The sequence below is a fragment of the Gracilinanus agilis genome, chromosome 1 (assembly GCF_016433145.1).
Source record: "Gracilinanus agilis isolate LMUSP501 chromosome 1, AgileGrace, whole genome shotgun sequence".
Classification (NCBI taxonomy): Eukaryota; Metazoa; Chordata; class Mammalia; order Didelphimorphia; family Didelphidae; genus Gracilinanus; species Gracilinanus agilis.
Genome location: NC_058130.1, coordinates 559,490,102 through 559,508,162, shown reverse-complemented (window position 1 = coordinate 559,508,162; position 18,061 = coordinate 559,490,102). Strand labels below are relative to the sequence as shown.

At 33.7% G+C, this 18,061-nt stretch overlaps 1 protein-coding gene across 2 annotated transcripts in view; it reads left to right on the top strand.

Annotated features, from left to right (window-relative positions):
* SPIRE1 (spire type actin nucleation factor 1) overlaps positions 1-18,061 on the top strand; it is a 248,136-nt gene that overhangs the window by 183,516 nt on the left and 46,559 nt on the right. For both annotated transcript variants that reach the window (XM_044667073.1, XM_044667065.1), the window contains exons 7-8: positions 5,774-5,860; positions 9,246-9,375. In XM_044667073.1, coding sequence (XP_044523008.1) covers positions 5,774-5,860; positions 9,246-9,375 — 217 coding nt within the window. The remainder of the gene's footprint in view (positions 1-5,773; positions 5,861-9,245; positions 9,376-18,061) is intronic.

Sequence of the window (18,061 nt, the reverse complement as noted above, 5' to 3'; positions counted from 1 at the left end):
TTTTCTTAAATGAAGATATGAGAAAGAGGAATATACTAGAAAAAGGAGGGAGGGAAAGCTGGAATGGATTTATTAATCTCACAAAAAAGAGGTACCAAAGAGCTTATACAGTGGAAGGGAAAATGGAGAGGTGGCAGACAATGCTCAAAATGTACTCTTATCTGAATTGACTCAAAGAGGGAATAGCATGTATACTCAGCTGGGTGTAGAAATCTATCTTATCCTATACGGACGTAGAAAGGGTAGAGGGTATTAGAAGGAGAGATGCTGATAGAAGGGAGAATGAACTAAAGAAGGGAGTAGTGAGAAGCACTTGAATAACTAATCAAATACTAGATTTGTTTCTGTAAATCTTAATTAACTTTCAATTGATAATGATACATTTTGAATGTTTTTTTCAGTATCTTAAAACTTAAGTGGCAAAAAAATGTCAAACTCACAAAAATTGAATATTTGTAATGTGAGGACTGGGGATTTAATTGCATTATTTGAAGTTTATAAGCCCCACTTTGTGTTATTTGCTTAAATACTTTTAAAACCCTTAGTTAATTAAACCTAGTACTTAGCCTAAAGCTTACTTCATCCAGGAAAGTAAATATTGTACAATTGCTGCAATGTTGAAATCTTTTAAAAAGATACAAATTCTCATGTCTTTGTTTATCATGTTATTGGTTCATATATATTATTTGGTTCATATATATTATTACTTAAATCTTCTAGTATCCATTATCATTATAGTATCCTGACTTCACAGACAAGCAAAGAATACTTAGTGTCTATAGTAGCCAACCCAGAAACATTCCAATGCAAAGCGTTTCAAGCTCTTGTGTATGTGTAGGAAGGGACATTCTTTTATGTTATGCTCTATGAGATTATTGTTCATTGTGCATGTATCTTTATGCTTTGAGTCATTTAATTAGCCTCATGTCAGAATTGTTTTACATTAAACACAAGTGATAAATATAAATTAATAAAAGCAGAAATCAAAAGAAATGGTGGATTCAGTATTTTTTTCAGTTTTTTTTACCTTATATTTTTTGGAGTTGATCATTTGCTTAACTAAGTAAGATTGGAATTATATCTTCTTACTCTAATTCTTTCTTCTGATTTATTATTGATTTTGATCTTTACTATTCCCAGCCCATAATTTGATTCCACAGAGACAGCTAATTCAGAAATACATAGTTTCTATTTCTTAAAATGCAAATAGTTTTATTAATTTAATTTTTGTGGTGATCTTAGGTATGGTTATCAGTACTAAATTTTAGGAAAATGATTGCTTAGCTAGAGAGCTTAAGTGGAAACAACCAGGTTGGTGAAGAATCTAGAACTCATACCATATGAGAATCAATTTAAACAACTGAGGAAGTTTAACATGGACAAGAAAAGACTGTAGGGGACCGTGTAACTACTTTCAAATTTTGTAGTAGAATCATAGAGCTAGAAAGGACCTTAGAAATTATCTAGTTTAAGCCCATTTACAATTCAGGAAAAAACTATAGAGATTAAGATTACCACAAAATTCACACCCTACAAGTAAAAAACAAATAGAAAAAGCAAAGAAATTTTATGTATATAATTTCACAGTTTAAAAAAAATCTATAATTTGAATTTTCACTAAATATGGGCCCTTCTCACACTATCTTTGAATTGCAAAGGATTTTTTTCATAATCTTACCACCCCAAAAAAGTATTTCTTAGTTCTTTTCTCCCTTTATTTCATTTTCAGTCCTTTCAGGAGGAGGACATCAGGAGAAATTCCAGTGATATAAGATAAAATCAATAGAATAAATAAAATTTACTTTAAAATAAAACATCTTTCATTACATTGCTCTTTGAGAGCAAAAAAGCTTTATTCTATTAAGGAATAAATTAAAATTTATTTTTAAAATATTCATCATTCTTGATTTAATTTCTATTTTGTGGATGTTTTCTAATGTTTATAATGTATTACATGTATATTATATAAAATGTGTTTATTAGGAATCAGTACTCAAAAACTTTTTTATTGGGAGGCATAGGATTAAAAAAGTTACATACCACCAATCTCTTCAAGTAGTGATAAAGAACTGAACTAAAATGGGGTGAGTGGAAAGAAAGGGATAGGTACAAGGATGTTTTGGTGGTAGGATTGACAAGGCTTTGCCACTGATAGCATACAGTGTTGAAGGAGAATGAAGTGTTTGGATGACTCCACAGTTGTAAACCTGGGTGAATAGAAAGGTAGTGTCACACGTCTCTCAAATAGAGAAATTGGAAAGAGGGATAGATGAAAAGAAGGAAGGAGTTTTGTTTTAAATATGTTGAGTTTGAAATGCCTATGGCATATGGAGATGATATCCAGAAGGCTATTGGTAGTTCAGGTGAAATTTTAGAGTTGGTTATATAGCTCTGCCTATCATCTGAGGTAATCACTGAGCCCATGAGATGCTGATGATATGACCAAGAGAAGAGGTTATATAGAAAGAAGAGAATACAAAACATGCCCGGAGAATTCATATACTTAGTGAGTTGGAGAAGAATGAGGATTCCAAGAAAGAAGGAGGATATTTCTGAAAAGAAACAGTAAGGTAAGTAGGAAAGAAACAGAGAATAATAATATCACAGATGTCAAGAGATGAGAGCATCCAGGAAGTGAGTAGTTGGCAGTGTTTAAGAACTCTAGAGATAGGGGGAAAAAAGCCTTTATTTACCATATACCTTATGCCAGGCACTATGCTAAGCATTGGGTATACAAATATAAGCAAAGAAAGACAGTCCCTCACTATAAGAGCCTACATTCTAATGATGAAGACAGGATATAAGGTAGAGCCTGAAAGCAGGGAAGAGAGGGGAATGGACTGGAGTATGGGGAGACAGTACCTACATGGTGACAATGTGGATAAGTCATGTTAGTCAGGAGTAGAGCTGGGAGAGAAGTGATCAGGGATGAACTGGGCTCTTCTTAAAATTGTAGTGCTAAGCAATAACTTAAAATCAGAGGAGGTCTGCGGGGTCATGAGCATCTTCTTGCTAAGAAAACTGTTGGAAAAGTCCTGAGAGTTAGGACTACATCTGAGATAGAATTTATGTCAAGTAGAATGAAACTTGAGAAAAGAGTATTGGAAATACAATTTAAGATATCATCAGTAGCCTCTGAGAGAGAAGTTTTCATTGAGTGATGGGATAAGAAGCCATGTTATTTAAAACTTAATAATGAAGGAAAAGTGAAGAAATGAAGGTAACAAGTATATAGACCAGTGATGGCAAACCTTTTAGAAACCTTATAGACTGAGTGCCCAAACTTCACACTGCATGTGAACCCCCAGCCTTACCCCAGACAGGGGAGGGAGGAAGTGCTCCCATTGGGCTGCAGGGCAGAGGGATAGGTCATTTGAGAAATGTCCTCAGGCATCCATGGAGAGGGGGAAGGGAGCAGCCCTCTCTGGCATGTTGGAGTGTGCCATAGGTTCACCAACATGGATATAGACCAATCCTTATAAGATTTTGGCTATGAAAAGGAGAAAAAGTATGGGACAAAAGCTTTAAAAGCTATAGGGATTGACTGAAAAGTTATTTTTCAAAGGTCAGGGAGATCTTGACCTAGCTGTACCCATTAGCAAAGCATCCTGTAGATAATGAGAGATAGAAGATGAAAGAGGAGTGATTGAATTTTGACCTTATGCCATCATGAAGTGTTGTTCTGTAGATAAATAAAAATAGAACCATAAATGTTATTCTTCAAAAGATTAAGTGATGTAAGTGTATATAATGTTTAATGAGTTTTAGAGATTCTGAGTAAAAATTTATTCCCATTTTCCTTAGGCTCAGTTCAAGAATTACCTTTTTTACGGAAAGCCTTGGTTTTTTCCCTCCTTTCAGTTGGGATTTTTCTATCCCCTAAAAATTACTTTATATTTTGTATTTCTCTGTCTTCAGCACATTTCCCCTTTCCCCTTAGAATGTAAGTTTCTTAAAGGCAAGTATGTTTTGGTTTTTTTCTTTGTAAACCCAGAACCTTGCACAGAGTCTAGTACGTAGTGCCAGTTAAATGGTTATTTCTTTTTTTGCAGAATAAATGCTCAGGGTATATAATAACAGAGCTGAAATTTCAACATAGATCTTTTGGATTCAGATCCTCTAACAGCAAATTCAATGTTTTTTTGTTATAGTATATATATATATATATATATGTACCTCAGTACAACCTTTATAGCTTAAACTCTTGGAATAAAATAATTACAAACAGAAAAATATAGTATATGGTACTGGAGGCTCTTGCAAAAAATAATATTTCAAACCAAATATATAGTAACATTGAAAGAGGAAAATAAAAAATTTTGCTTTGAAAAGTCACCAAATCTAAATTTTTAAGAATAATTTATTTTTAATAAGAAATTTTCAATTAAAAATCTGACATAAATTTTCTAAGTATATAATTTTAAATGATTATTTGTAATATCTCTGCCTACCATTTTCATCAATTCATTTATCTATAAATGATGTATTTCTTTGAACTTGAAAGTGGTGAGTGTTAAGTGAATAAAATAAAACACTCATTTCTCTTCTACTCTAAATATGCTTATATTTTTCTGCTTTTAGGTTGGTTGTGGCAACTCATGCCAGTTTTTGAGTAGTATTACTTTTTCATTCTCTTGTGTAATACAGAATTATTTTTCAAATTTTATTCATTAATGGTTCTCATTAGGATAACTACATGCAAATGACTTTTACGTACCATCTATAACATAGGGATAATTCTGTTGCTTCCCTTACAGCCTTATTGTGAAGAAACACCATGTAAATATGTTATTATTCCTATTAGCTCAATCAGAGATTCCTGGTTTTTATTACTTTTATTTACAGTTCAGTTAATTTTTTCCAGCATGATGTTCTCTATGTATGAAAGTAATAGTGCTGAACATTTGTAGATCACTGACTTTTTTCCACCAGTTATAATGGATTTTTTTATTTTAATTTTTAAATATTTTTCCATGTTCACATCATTCATTTTCTCTCCTTCCCTTCTTCCCTCCACCCCCCCCACCCTCCCAGCCAACAAGCAATTCCACTGGGTTGCACAAATATTATTACTTGATATCTATTTCCATATTATTCGTTTTTCCTATAGAGCAATCTTTTAAAGCCTAAACCCCAAATCACATACCCATATATACATATGATAAGTTATGTCATATGTTCTTCTTTTGCAGTTATAATGGATTTCTTTAAAGAATACACACAATTCCATTTTCCTTTGTGACAAATGGTATAAATTTTGAGGATAGTGGGGTTAAGAATTCAGCCTGTTATCATAGAACAGAGTTAAATTTATTCATTTATATCAACATTGTTCCCACAGCTTTGCCAGTGAAGCTGCTGTTCATTGAAGATCTTATTATAAGATATACTGTTATTTTTGTCCTACATTTATCCTAAATCAGTTTTTTAATTAGTGTGAGAAATCAATGTGTTAAAATGTATGTGTCTGACATCATTTTCTAAAATGATAGGGCTAGAACTAATTCTGAAGCTTCTCTTCTAAGTAGTACTCTTTGGAATCAACCATTAGAAAAACTAAAACTTTCAATTATCAGCATAAAATGAGTACATGCAATTTTTTTCTTTGTGAAGAAAAATTATACTTTTGTGTGTTTTTCTTCTATAACCTATCTGTAGATTATAGTTAGATTCAGAAGTCTTTGATAATTGGCTTGTAGTCATATAATTCTCTTAGAATGTACTAACTCATAAACAGAGGTAAAACAGAATTTTCTTTTTTCTCTTTTTTTAGGTGAATGGTGATATTCCTCCTCGGTTAAAAAAAAGTGCTCATGAAATCATTCTGGACTTCATTCGATCACGGCCTCCCTTGAATCCAGTATGTGTTTTGACATGATTTTTACCTATGATAGTTGAATTGAAGGATGGGAGTATTATAATAAAATTTCCTCTAGAGTCTCATCTCTGGAATGCTATTGGCCTGTACACTTATTTAAGCATTAGGCTTCATATTTATATGATTAAATAATTAACAGGAAATGCCTCCATAAACAAAAATGCAAGGTTTTACTTATGTGATTAGGATTTTAGGAGCTAATAATCTAAGCTGTGCCTGTGAAGAAATCTATTATCTTCAAAGGCTGACTATTCTACTTTTGGGTAGCTTGAGATTTTAGGAAATCTTTCCTTATGTTAAGTTGAAATCTTTCTCACTACAACTTTTGCCTTTTATTACTAGTATTGTGAAGTTGATTTTTTTAACATAAGTGTTAAACATCTTTTTTTTTTGACTTGACTCAGTGTTTCTTGCTTCTCAAGATATTTTTAAAAATCTGACTCCCAAATGTTAGTTCTTGCTCCTAAGCTTTGTCATTTATATATCTGACAAGCAGGCTTTCTTTCCCTTTGTGCCTTTACACCTATTCATGTTTCCCCCACCCTTAAAAAAACAAACAAAACTCCTCACTAAATCCTACCTTTCCTGCCAGCTGTCATCCTTTAACTCCCCTCTCCTTTTCAGTTCTTAAATAAGCCATCTACGCTGATGTCTCTGCTTCTAGCCCTTCGCTCTCTTCTAAGTCCTCTGCAGTCTGACTTCCTACTCCATCATTCTGTTCTCTCCAAAGTACCAATGATTTCTTCTTGCTTCTTATACTAGTAGCTTCTTCATGATCTTTAGTTAACTTAGGTTAATTTTTTTAAGGTAGCTCTATTCCTACTGGCTCATTTCCCCTCACTCTCAGATTCAGTTTGTTTTCCCTTTACCTCTGAAGATTTATTATTTCCCTTTCTTTCCTGTCTATATCTAGCTATCTAATTCTTCCCATTTTCTTTTTCCCACTTAGTCAAGTAAAAATCTCTTTTCCTTTCCCTCCCTTCAATTTGTCTTGTTTATTAACTTTCAAATTTTCACTTTTTGTGCCCTTTTCCAATAAGGATCTCTCTCCTTCACTCTCTTCCCTATCCATTCCCCCTTCTGTTTTCTGTAGACTCTCATTCTAGACTCTTAACTTATCTAACTCCTCTCAGTTCTCTATATTTCTTATGGAATTAGAACTTCTAAAGTACTCATTCTGAGCCCTTCTTTTTAATCAGTTTCTGTCCTTGTCTTATGTAGCTTGCCTCCTCCAATCTCATTTTCCATTGTGCCTCTCACAAAATTGCTAGTTCATGTAAACAATAGAGAGGACACTGCCCATTCCTCTCTTTAGCCTTTGACTCAAAATCCCTGGTTTTCTTTAAGAATCAGCTCAAGTGGCACTTCCTCTAGGAAGCCTATCCTGGTCTTCCCAGTTAATAGTACCATTCCCTTTCAGGTTACTTTCCATCTCCTCTCTAGTTATCATGTATGTTTTTCTAAGTTCCTTGAAGACAGAAGGCATTTTTTATTTTATACATTGTTTCCTCAGCCCTTAGCTTAGTGCCAATACTGGTAATAGCTTAGCAAATACTTATAGTGTGATTGACATTCAGAGCAACGTGCTTTAAGAAAACAGAAAAACTTTCTATTATTTATGTAAACTCCACAAAACAAAACTTTTGGTACTTCTGAGAAGGGATTCACTGGCCCACTGGAATGCTTCTTCTCTGACTCTTTTAGCCAACCCCACCTCTAATAGCACCTTTGAATCCTCATCATCATTCTTTGGAACACTATTTCTTCTTGATGTTGGTATAACTGCAAAATCTTCATTGCTCTCCATTCTTTCTTATAAGCAAGATAATAGCTATATAGCTTTAATGTTTGTAAGCTTATAAGCAATATCTTATTTGTTCCTCCCTACCATCCTGTGAGGGAGGTGCTCTTATGATTTTTTTTCCATTTAATAGATGGGGAAACTTACATTGCAGAGTTTAAATTGACTTGCTAAGGATCACATAGAAAGTGTTTAAAGTAGGATGTGACTTGGGACTTTCTACCTCTTAATCCAGAGCTTTAGTATTGTGCTGCAATGTGTAGTCCTTCTTTGTAAATAGTCCTCTCGATAAACTGTTGGATTGCTTTATGGTAGAAGTTCAGTGAGTGAGCGCTTCCAGTGAGGCAGAAATTTACCTATGATAAGCAACTTTTCTCAACTAGCTGAGCTTCTTTTGATTGGCAGTTAGTAGATTACTGTCATGTCCTGATACAATCAAGTTGTTCCTGCATTATCCTCAAGCAGCCAATCTCTGTCAAATGAAATAAACCAAGTTTTTCTCCTGTTCTGTAATTATTATTGCTCAACACAAGATTTCTCAGTAAATAATGAATCGGGGTTGTTCAGTCATTTTAAACTTATGCATCTCTTCGTGACCTTCTTTGATGTTTTGTTGGCAAATACTGGAATGGTTTGCCATTTCTTTCTCCAGCTCATTTTACAGATGAGGAAACTGAGGCAAACAGAGTTAAGTGCCTTGCTCAGGGTCACACAGTTTAGTGAGTATCTGAGATTTTTGGATTTGGACTCAGATATTCTTAACTCCAAGCCACTGAGCCAACTTGCCCAAATGATGAATTAGAAAGTGTTAAAAACCTTTCCACTATGGAAAGTAAACTGAACAGCATCCTTCCAGGTGTGAAACATCCTTCCACATATACTCTTTGCTATTTTCTCATTGATAACCTCCAAAGGCTTCATTAACTTTTTTATCAGTTTTTTTAATCATCCTCAATTCATATTTATTGCTATTTTACCCTTTATGCTTCTTGCCTTTGGTGTACTTCTACTCAATTTCTATTTTCTTTTGGTTGTCTCATTTTTAAAAAAATTCCCTTTTAATATACTGCCCTTCCTACTGACTTTAGGTTTGTCTTTAGCAAAATGAATAACTAAAAATTATTTAAGTTTTATGAGATTAGTTTAAAATTGCCATTTCATCATTACTTTGGGAACCTTAATATTTTATTGTAGCATTCCATTTTATTGACAACTGTGAGTAGCCTCCCTTCTAAAACTACCATGTATTCATTTTATAGTTATTATTTACATATGTATATGTATATGTTGTTTTCCTGGTAGAATGTAAACTCCTTGAGCACAGGAATTGTTTTCCTTTTGTCTGTATATCCACAGTGTTTAGCATAGTGCAGGGCACATAGTAGGGATGTAATAAATTGCTTGTTGATTGAATATACAATATTACTTTTTTCAAGATACTGAAAAATATATTAACTAATCATAATTTAACTTTACAATAATGTTTTATGTGAATAGACTGGTTTGAAATTAATTTTAAAGCAAATTACTCAAGTCTATAACCATTAGTTCTCTTTATTTTTCAAGGCCTCTGCCAGAAAGCTGAAACCAACTCCACCACGGCCACGGAGCCTTCATGAAAGAATATTGGAGGAAATCAAAGCAGAAAGAAAGTTACGCCCAGTCTCACCAGAGGAGATTAGGCGTAGTAGGCTAGGTGAGTCTACTTTTCATTACATTCTTCTTTTTAAATCTCCAGATTATATAAAAGGCTATCATACAGACACAAGCAAGGGGGGAACTGCAAAAATTAGACCCAAAAAATGCAGATTAATTAGTGGAAAACTTTACTTTTCCTTGATCCTCATAAGAAAGGAAAGAGTCTAATGGAAAAATTATTGGATTGGGAAGTTAGAAGATTTAGGTTCTGTCCTAGGCTCTCATACTGACAAGTTATGTCACCTTGAGCAAGTTATAAAATCTCTTCAGGCTTTATTACCCTTCATGTGTAAAGTTAGAATATACATTGGTATATACTAATATATATATGTATTTGTGAGTATATGTTTCCTGTCTACTTCATAGGTCCCTGTGAATTCCATATAAGTTATTATTGTATATGAATGTGCTTTGTATGCTAGGTGATGTTATATAAAGGTGGTATTATTAGGTTGTGGTTTATACCCAGACTGTCATGTTATCAGTATAATGAACTCCTTGTGGTGAACTTCTTTTGGCGGTGTAGATCAGCACCTTTTCTCCATCTTACTACTTTAGAGAGTTGTTGTCTGGAGCAATACACAGTCAGGATGTATTAGAGAAAGGACTTGAACTTGGGTTTTTTTTTAATCCAAAGTCAGCTCTTTACCTACTATGCCAGAATGCCTCTCATCATAATTACTTAAGTTCTAGATTCAAATATGTCAATGTTATGTGAAAAAGAGTCGGATTGTCTCATATCATTCAAGGTCATTTAACTTCTTTCAAAGTTCAAGGTATATGTTTGTGTTCCTTTTTAATTTATGGAATTTATTAATTTATACATTTTTAAAATATTGAGATACATCAAATTCTTTCTTTTGTATTTTAATAGCTTAATTATAAACTGCATAGTAAGAATTTTTTCTTAAAAATTTTTTTTCAATTACACCTAGAAACAATTTTTGACAATCGTTTTCTGACATTTTACAATTCAGATTTTCTTCCTTTCTTCTTCCCAAAATCCCCAAGGCAGTAAATAGTCTGATAGAGGTTATACCAGTACTTTCATTACAATAAATATTTCCATATTCCCCATGAATAGCAAGAATTTAGGGAATAGAAGAAAAAATACTTAATTCTTGAAGTTGAAATAACAAACCAAAAAAGAAACCAATAAAAAAAGGATGCCATTATGCACTAGAGGTTAGAACTATTCTGGAACCTGTTTTTCCAAAGAATTTTAGACCTAGAAAAAGGTTATCTTCATTCATAACAGCGGGAAAATATCAACAGGAGACCTAATACCTGACAGATTGTCTTTTGTTAGACAAAAGTGCTAAAAGGACAATTATTTTATTTTAATATAATATTTATTTTTTCCCAAGTACATATAAAAGCAAATTTTTAACATTTGTTTTCTAAAATTTTGAGTTCCATATTCTCTCCCTCTCTCTTTTCCTTCCCATGACCCTTCCACACTGGCCATGTTATAGAAGAAGGCTCATTAAAAATGATACAAAAGAAAATAAAGTGAAAAATAGTATGCTTCAATCTGCATTCAGACTCCCATCAGTTCTTTTTCAGGTGATAGATAGCATTTTTCATCATGAATCCTTTGGAATTAGAAAAGACAATTTAAAAAATGAAAAGTAGTATTTATAAGTGTGATCATGACATAGAATACAAATGAACATAAGAAATTCTTCTCTTGGAGCCACAAATAATATCCTCATTCTGCTTTTCTCCTTCTTCTAATGAAGGGGGAAAAGGAACCAAATGTGATTTTAAAAAATTGATAGCCTGGAGACCTTAAATCTTGTCTTAGCATTTCTATTGTGGGCTTAATTATCTTCTATAAATCACTTATCTTTTCCAGGTCTCAGATTCCTTCACAGCTATCTGGGTAAACATAGTCTCACATTTGTATGGGAAGGGGAAAACACTTCTTCACATGGCAACCACTATCCCAATACCTTCCCTCGAGATCCTTATCCAACTTCTTTAGCATAACCCACCACTTAAAGTCTGATTACTGTGACACTACCAAGGTGCACTATTGCCAACAACCCCTTCTTTGGTGTTAGAACTATTCTCTGTACTCCTGCCTTACCCCTCCCTCCCTGTGCTAGTTTCTGCTGTTTAGCCATTTTCCCCTTATTTGTACTTAATAGAGTTGATTTTTTTTTCATTCAAAGAATAATATTCTATCTTTATGCCTCTTAAATTTCACCTTATAAGATTCTTCTCATTGTTGTAACTCTTGGAATCTCTGACTGACATCCACTAGGTTACCTCCAAGCTTTTTTGTTATCTGCAAAATTTGTAACCTTTACCTTTGTCCAATATACTAATAAAATGTTAAATAGTAAAACTTATCTAGTTAGAGCACATTACTGAATCCAGTACTATAACTTGGCATTGACATGACTACTCTTTGTTTCTAGCTTTTCCTTTTCAGTTTTCTTACATATTACCTTCTTCTATATGCTCTATTATCCAAACATACTGACCTCTTTGCTGTTCCTCATACATAATGTTCTGTCTCCCATCTCTGTGCTTTTGTACTGACTTCCCATTACTGGAATATTCTTTCTCCTTAAATACCATCTTTAAAAAAAATTTTTTTAATAACAAATTCTCATGTGAGTTTTCTGAAGTTATATAATCCAAATTGTTTCCCTCCCTTCTTCCCTACTGCCTCCCAGAGCTGGTAAGCAATTCAATCTAGGTTATACATGTATTATCAGATACCATCTTCTTAATGAGTTATTCAATTCCCAAAATTGTCATTTCTTGTGGATTCCTTTCCTAAGTGGACAGCAGTAATGAAAATACCATTTGGGCTTCAAAGTTCATTAGTTTTGTGGATGAAAAAGACAAATTTCCCAAGTAACATCCCATGCCTATAGAGGTAGCTCTATCAAATTAATTCTTCTATATCTGTTTCTTGGATGCTTACTGAAAATACATAATCCACTGGGCCTAAAATTCATTTAGAAGGAGATTAAGCTTATTTGTGTTTCAGAAATTTTATAGTGCTTTCAGTGACTCCAAATTACAGACACTCTGTTTTTAGAATGTCATTAATAAACCATAATATAGTAGGAACAGGTGATTACAATACTGAAGGCACTGGAGACTTTGCCATACAAGTATCCATTGAATGAACTAGGTCTTTGTAGTCTTGGAAGGTAGGCTTTGAGGAACACTTTTTGAAGGATGTCATCCAAAAGAGGAATAATAGGCTTAGGCTATGGTGTCCCCAAGTTACAAAAAAGGAATAGTAGAGGCCCCTAGTGCTTTGGGTTGATCTGCTGTTGAGAATTTATGGAAAAACATGGGTAATAGTAGCACAGTACAAAAAAACAGAGGATGGTAATTAGTATCAGAGAGAAGTAGGGAAGTGCCAAAGCTGACAAAATCAAAGATCCTTTGAAATATTTTTTTTGAGTTGAGTTTCTGAAACAGTCATCACATGTAGTTGTTTGTGTATATTGTATTTTTTATATTAAAGATTCCCCATGTTAAATACCATGAAGTATGATTTATTAGTTTTCTTAATAAATAATTGTCTGTCTATTTTCAGTTAAAGTCTTGTCAAATAGTCATGGTCAAATTCTTGTATCAGGAATTTTAATACTTTAAAATTTGATACTGAGGCTACCAAGCTTTTCTTCTTTAAGAAAATTCTCTTTGAGTTACCATAGGAAAAAAGTTGATGAAAATTAAACAAAATTCTAAGTGAGCCTTTCATTAGACTTTCAAGAGAAAATTCTGTGTCCTCAGTGCTGAGGCAATATACCATAGTAGATACAATCCTAGATTTTAAATCCTGCCTCAGAGACTCATTAGCAGAGAGATCCTGGGTAAGTCACTCTACTTCAGTGTTCCAGACAGTTCTAAGAGCTTAGTGCTAAGAACTAATCTTTATTAACAAAAGAAGTATCTTACTAGGAACACTTAACCTTATATTAATTAGTAAATAATCATTTATTAAATGTCTTTTATGTGACAGACACACCTTTCCCAAATTCACCCATAACAGTATGCAAATGAAAGATAGTCCTTTTCCTTAAGGAACTTACAGTCTAATTGGGGAAAACTTAAATAATGGAAAGCTGAAAGAGGGGAGAATGTAGTGAAAGTACCCTGCAGACTATGCTAGTGAAGACACAGTGAGTGCTGCTGTAGAAGTTGAAGACATCCAAAATAGGAAATAGGAAAGTATCTGTTCCCCTCCTTCAAGAGACGGAGGATACCAAGAAGATATGAGTAACAAGGCTGGTTGGATCTCACAAGATGATGAGGAGGAGGAGGAGGAGTTTATTTGGCGCATGGTGGAGAAGCCAAAGAAGGTCACATTAAATTCAGTCATATAAGGATTGAGATGTCTGGCATACTTATTGCAAAGATTCAATGAGATAAAGTCTATAAAATGCGTTTTTAAAACTTACTTCTTTAGCTTCATTAGGGCTTCATCCAAGAGAAAAATACTGATTCTGAGAAAGTCAGAGTTTGTGATTGACCTTTTTTTTGGTTTTAATCACTGTAATTCTCTCAGCATTAATAAGGTGAAGGTGTTAGGTCACAATTTAACTTAATAAAGCTTACAATAAAGCCTTGGCCACCTCTGATGCCCCCATAAGTTTTGGCTCTCTATTCTTGGTTGAGAAATGTTTTCCATAATTTTGCCCATATTCCCTATCCTGTATATAAATTGTTTTTGTTAACTCAAGAATGAGATAGCAGGGGGCAGCTGGGTAGCTCAGTGGATTGAAAGTTGGGCCTAGAGACAGGAGGTCCTAGGTTCAAATCCGGCCTCAGACACTTCCCAGCTGTGTGACTCTGGGCAAGTCACATGACCCCCATTGCCCACCCTTACCACTCTTCCACCAAGGACCCAATACACAGAAGTTAAGGATTTAAGAAAAAAATTATTAAAAAAAGAAGAATGAGATAGCACTGTATTTGTGGATACTTTGGCCATTTTTAGATTTTATCCTATGGAGAGATTATTGTTTTCTCTAAAATGGAATTAAACACTATCACCAAAATAAAACAAAACAAAAAAAACCTTCCCCCCCCAAAACCCTTCTAAATATCCAAAAAGATCTATGACCTTGTTGATGTGGGTTCTTCTTCTAATCATGTAATCATGCAAGTCAGAACCAATCCATACATGGCCATCATATTTGATTTTTGTCCATGTCCTCTCGTATATTTGCCTCAAGATTCCAACCAACATGCTAAGGACTGTCTTTGCTTTCTGTTGGCTTTGCATGTATACTAAAGGACCCTACAGGCAGTCTAAAGCTTAACCCTCTTGCCAAATGAATGTCTTTTTTAATGATACATTTTGACAATACCCTTTATTTTGGTCCTTAACTTTTCATATGCTTGTTCTAATTCAAGTAACTTTCCCCATATTTGACCATTTTGGTGCCATTTCAACAATAATCATTTATCAGATACTTACTATGTGCCAGGCACTGTACTATATAAAGACAGAAAAGAAAAGATAATTTCTACTATTGAGACCCTATATTCTGTTGGGGTAAGGGAGATGGAGACAACACATATACGGATTAAGTAAATGCTATATATTTATATCTGTGCATATACACACACACACACACATAATGGGGAAGAGAATCACTAGGTAGATTTTGAAGGTATGTCTTTACTTCAAGAACAATTATAAATCCCAACTTTCTGAATAACTAGTCCTGCTAACTAGACATCAAAAATGACATACTGGAGAGAAAGGTTAAGAATATAATGGTGAAAGGAAGGCTTTTTTTTTTTCCCAGAGCAAACATTTCAATCTCCTGTTTAAACATCCAGGACTGTGATATTAAATTCCAAGTATGGTGACTATACATTCTTTTATTGTGAATAATTTCTTTTGAAAATCTTTTTAGTGTTTTTCTTCTGTTCATACTGACTTTGCTTAGTTGGATCTCTCATTAAGGTTTCTTAAAACTACTTTTGCTCTCCTTTGCTACTCTCTGCTTTATTAGGAAATGCTAGTAAGGATCTTTGATTATTGTTCTCCATAAGATTTTACAAATAAGTTTACACTCTAAATCCCTTCTGCCTTTGACTCTCATATCTCTCTCCTTGGCAAGAAAGTAAAATGTTAGGGGGCAGCTGGGTAGCTCAGTGGATTAAGAGCCAGGCCTAGAGACGGGAGGTCCTAGGTTCAAATCTTGCCTCAGACACTTCCCAGCTGTGTGACCCTGGGCAAGTCACTTGACCCCCATTGCCTACCCTTACAACTCTTCTGCCTTGGAGCCAATACACAGTATTGACTCCAAGACGGAAGGTAAGGGTTTAAAAAAAAAAAAGAAAAAAGAAAAAAAAGAAAGTAAAATGTTTATCAATTAAATCACCTTTTAAGCTCTTTTGGGCTTCCCCATTGTAACATATTTACATATGTTGAATTTCTATATGAAATTATTGTAGTCAGTGTCTATGTTCTTCCATTAATATTCCAATTTTTGTTATGAATAAAATGTCTATTATATAGATCAAGATAGAATTGTTTTAATGGTATACAAATTTTTTTCCATTTTTTTAGCTCTGTACTAGACAATGAAGAATAACTTATGTCATTCAAAATCATTTCCTTTCTCTTAAAATATTTAAGTAATTATTTAAAATTATTAGAATTAAAATAATTAATTTTATTTTTTGCAATATTAGTAGGTACCTATCATCTTGTGATGGCAAAACCTGATTCTTTTTCTCAAAGTATTTATAACAATAGGTATGAGACTTTTGTTTAGTCTACAAGTCTTGGGCCTCTCGTTTCTATTACTGAGCCATTACAACATGCTAGCTTTTTTTTTTTCTTTTTTTTAACTCTTACCTTCCATCTTAGAATCAATACTATGTTTTGATTCCAAGGCAGAAGAGTGGTAAGGGCTAAGCAATGGGGGTTAAATGATTTGCCCAGGGTCATACAGCTAGGAAATGTCTGAGGCCAGATTTGAACCTAGGACCTCCCACCTCTAGGCCTGACTCTCAATCCACTAAGCTACCCAGCTGCTCCCAATATGCTACCTTTTAAGAAACAGGTCTCCTTTTATGTTGTATTCTGATTTCAAAAATATTTTAATAATCATATTTGAATCTGTAGGAGAAGAATATGAGGTATTTCAAAAAATTAAAGTTTACTTTGGGAAAAGTAAACTTGCTTTCCAGAATTTATCCAGGAAGCAATGGAATTTAAGATGAGTTTTGAATTGAGAAATGGGGAAGTGATGATTTTTTTTCCTGTTGGTATGTAGGTTTTTCTAGGTAGTCAAACAAAAGGCATTCATTCAGCAAGCTCAGAAAGGATAGGGGAGAGAAGAAGTTGAGGCACTAAGAGACATAATGGAGTAGTAGAAAAAGTTCTAGACTTAGATTAAGAAGATTTTGAGTCCAGGCTTGATTTCTCTTGTTACTAGAGCATTTTATTTCACCTCTCTAAGATAATTCATGTAAAAGTCCTTGGTTAAATTATACATTTTAATTGTATTTGTTATGGAAGAGGTTATATTATGCAGTAAGTCTTTGAAACTTAATGTGGGAAATTTGCATGTGCTGAAGAAAGTGATAAGAAGCTGGAAGCAGGGTAAGTAGAATTACAAAAATTTTGAAGACTTATCTTGGAAAGCATGAAGAAGTCTAGCTAGCTAACTGAGAATTTTGTTGGTGATATGAAGAAAAGGGAATGTATCCAGCAAGTATACAGGAGGAATTAACATGTATTCGAAGTGAGTATAATTGAAAGAGAGTATTAAATGTATTAAGGAAAAGGAAAAAAAATGATGGAGATGGTAGTTAAGGTGCTTTACCTACACCCAACACATACTACTTCTAATTTTTCTCTCAGGATATCTTGTTGCTTCAGCTACTCTGCCTTGTTAAACCTATGGCTACTGTGAGTGGCAGTACTTTGGCAGCTGAAAGCAGAATACCTCTCTGGTAGGACTGGTCTAGTCAATGCTGCTTATCTAAATGTTGATGACAGTTTGTCAGCAATTGTCATTGTCAGTGATGAGAGAAAAATTGGCCCTTTTCCACAGTGATTTCTTCCCTCAATAATGCCTGCAGGGTTTGGGGGCTGGTAGACTATAGAACATGACTATTCCTAATACTCTTGGGTAGTGGGTCTTGGGCTGTGAAGGGAGATGATGGTCCAGGTGATAGTTGCTGTTTCACTTGACTGGCACATGCTGCCTGCTTTCCTGTTTTGAATGATAATAAAGATGACCCATAACACAGCAATAAAAACATTGGACAAGGGAAAGTAATTGTAAAAAAAGATCAATTGTCTCTTTATCATATTTATCCTGAGATAGTGATCAAAATATTATAGTTTGAAAAGTTGGTTAATTTCTCATGTCTTTTAGTTCAAGGAGCATCAATATTGTTATTTTTCCCATAAGGTAATATTTATAAAATGCTTAGCATAGTGCCTGGATAAAAAGGCACTATATAAATGCTTATGCATCTCTCCTTTCCAAAAAACAAAAAATAAAACAAATATAACTAAATATACTGCTCATTGTTACTCATATTTGTTCCTCAGAATAGTTATTCACAACTCCAAAGCCAGATTTTTAATAACAAGATTCTTTTAAGGTAGCTATAATTTAGGAAAGAATAAATACCCTCCAGAAAATTCAATTTTTGATCACTCATGTTTGTGT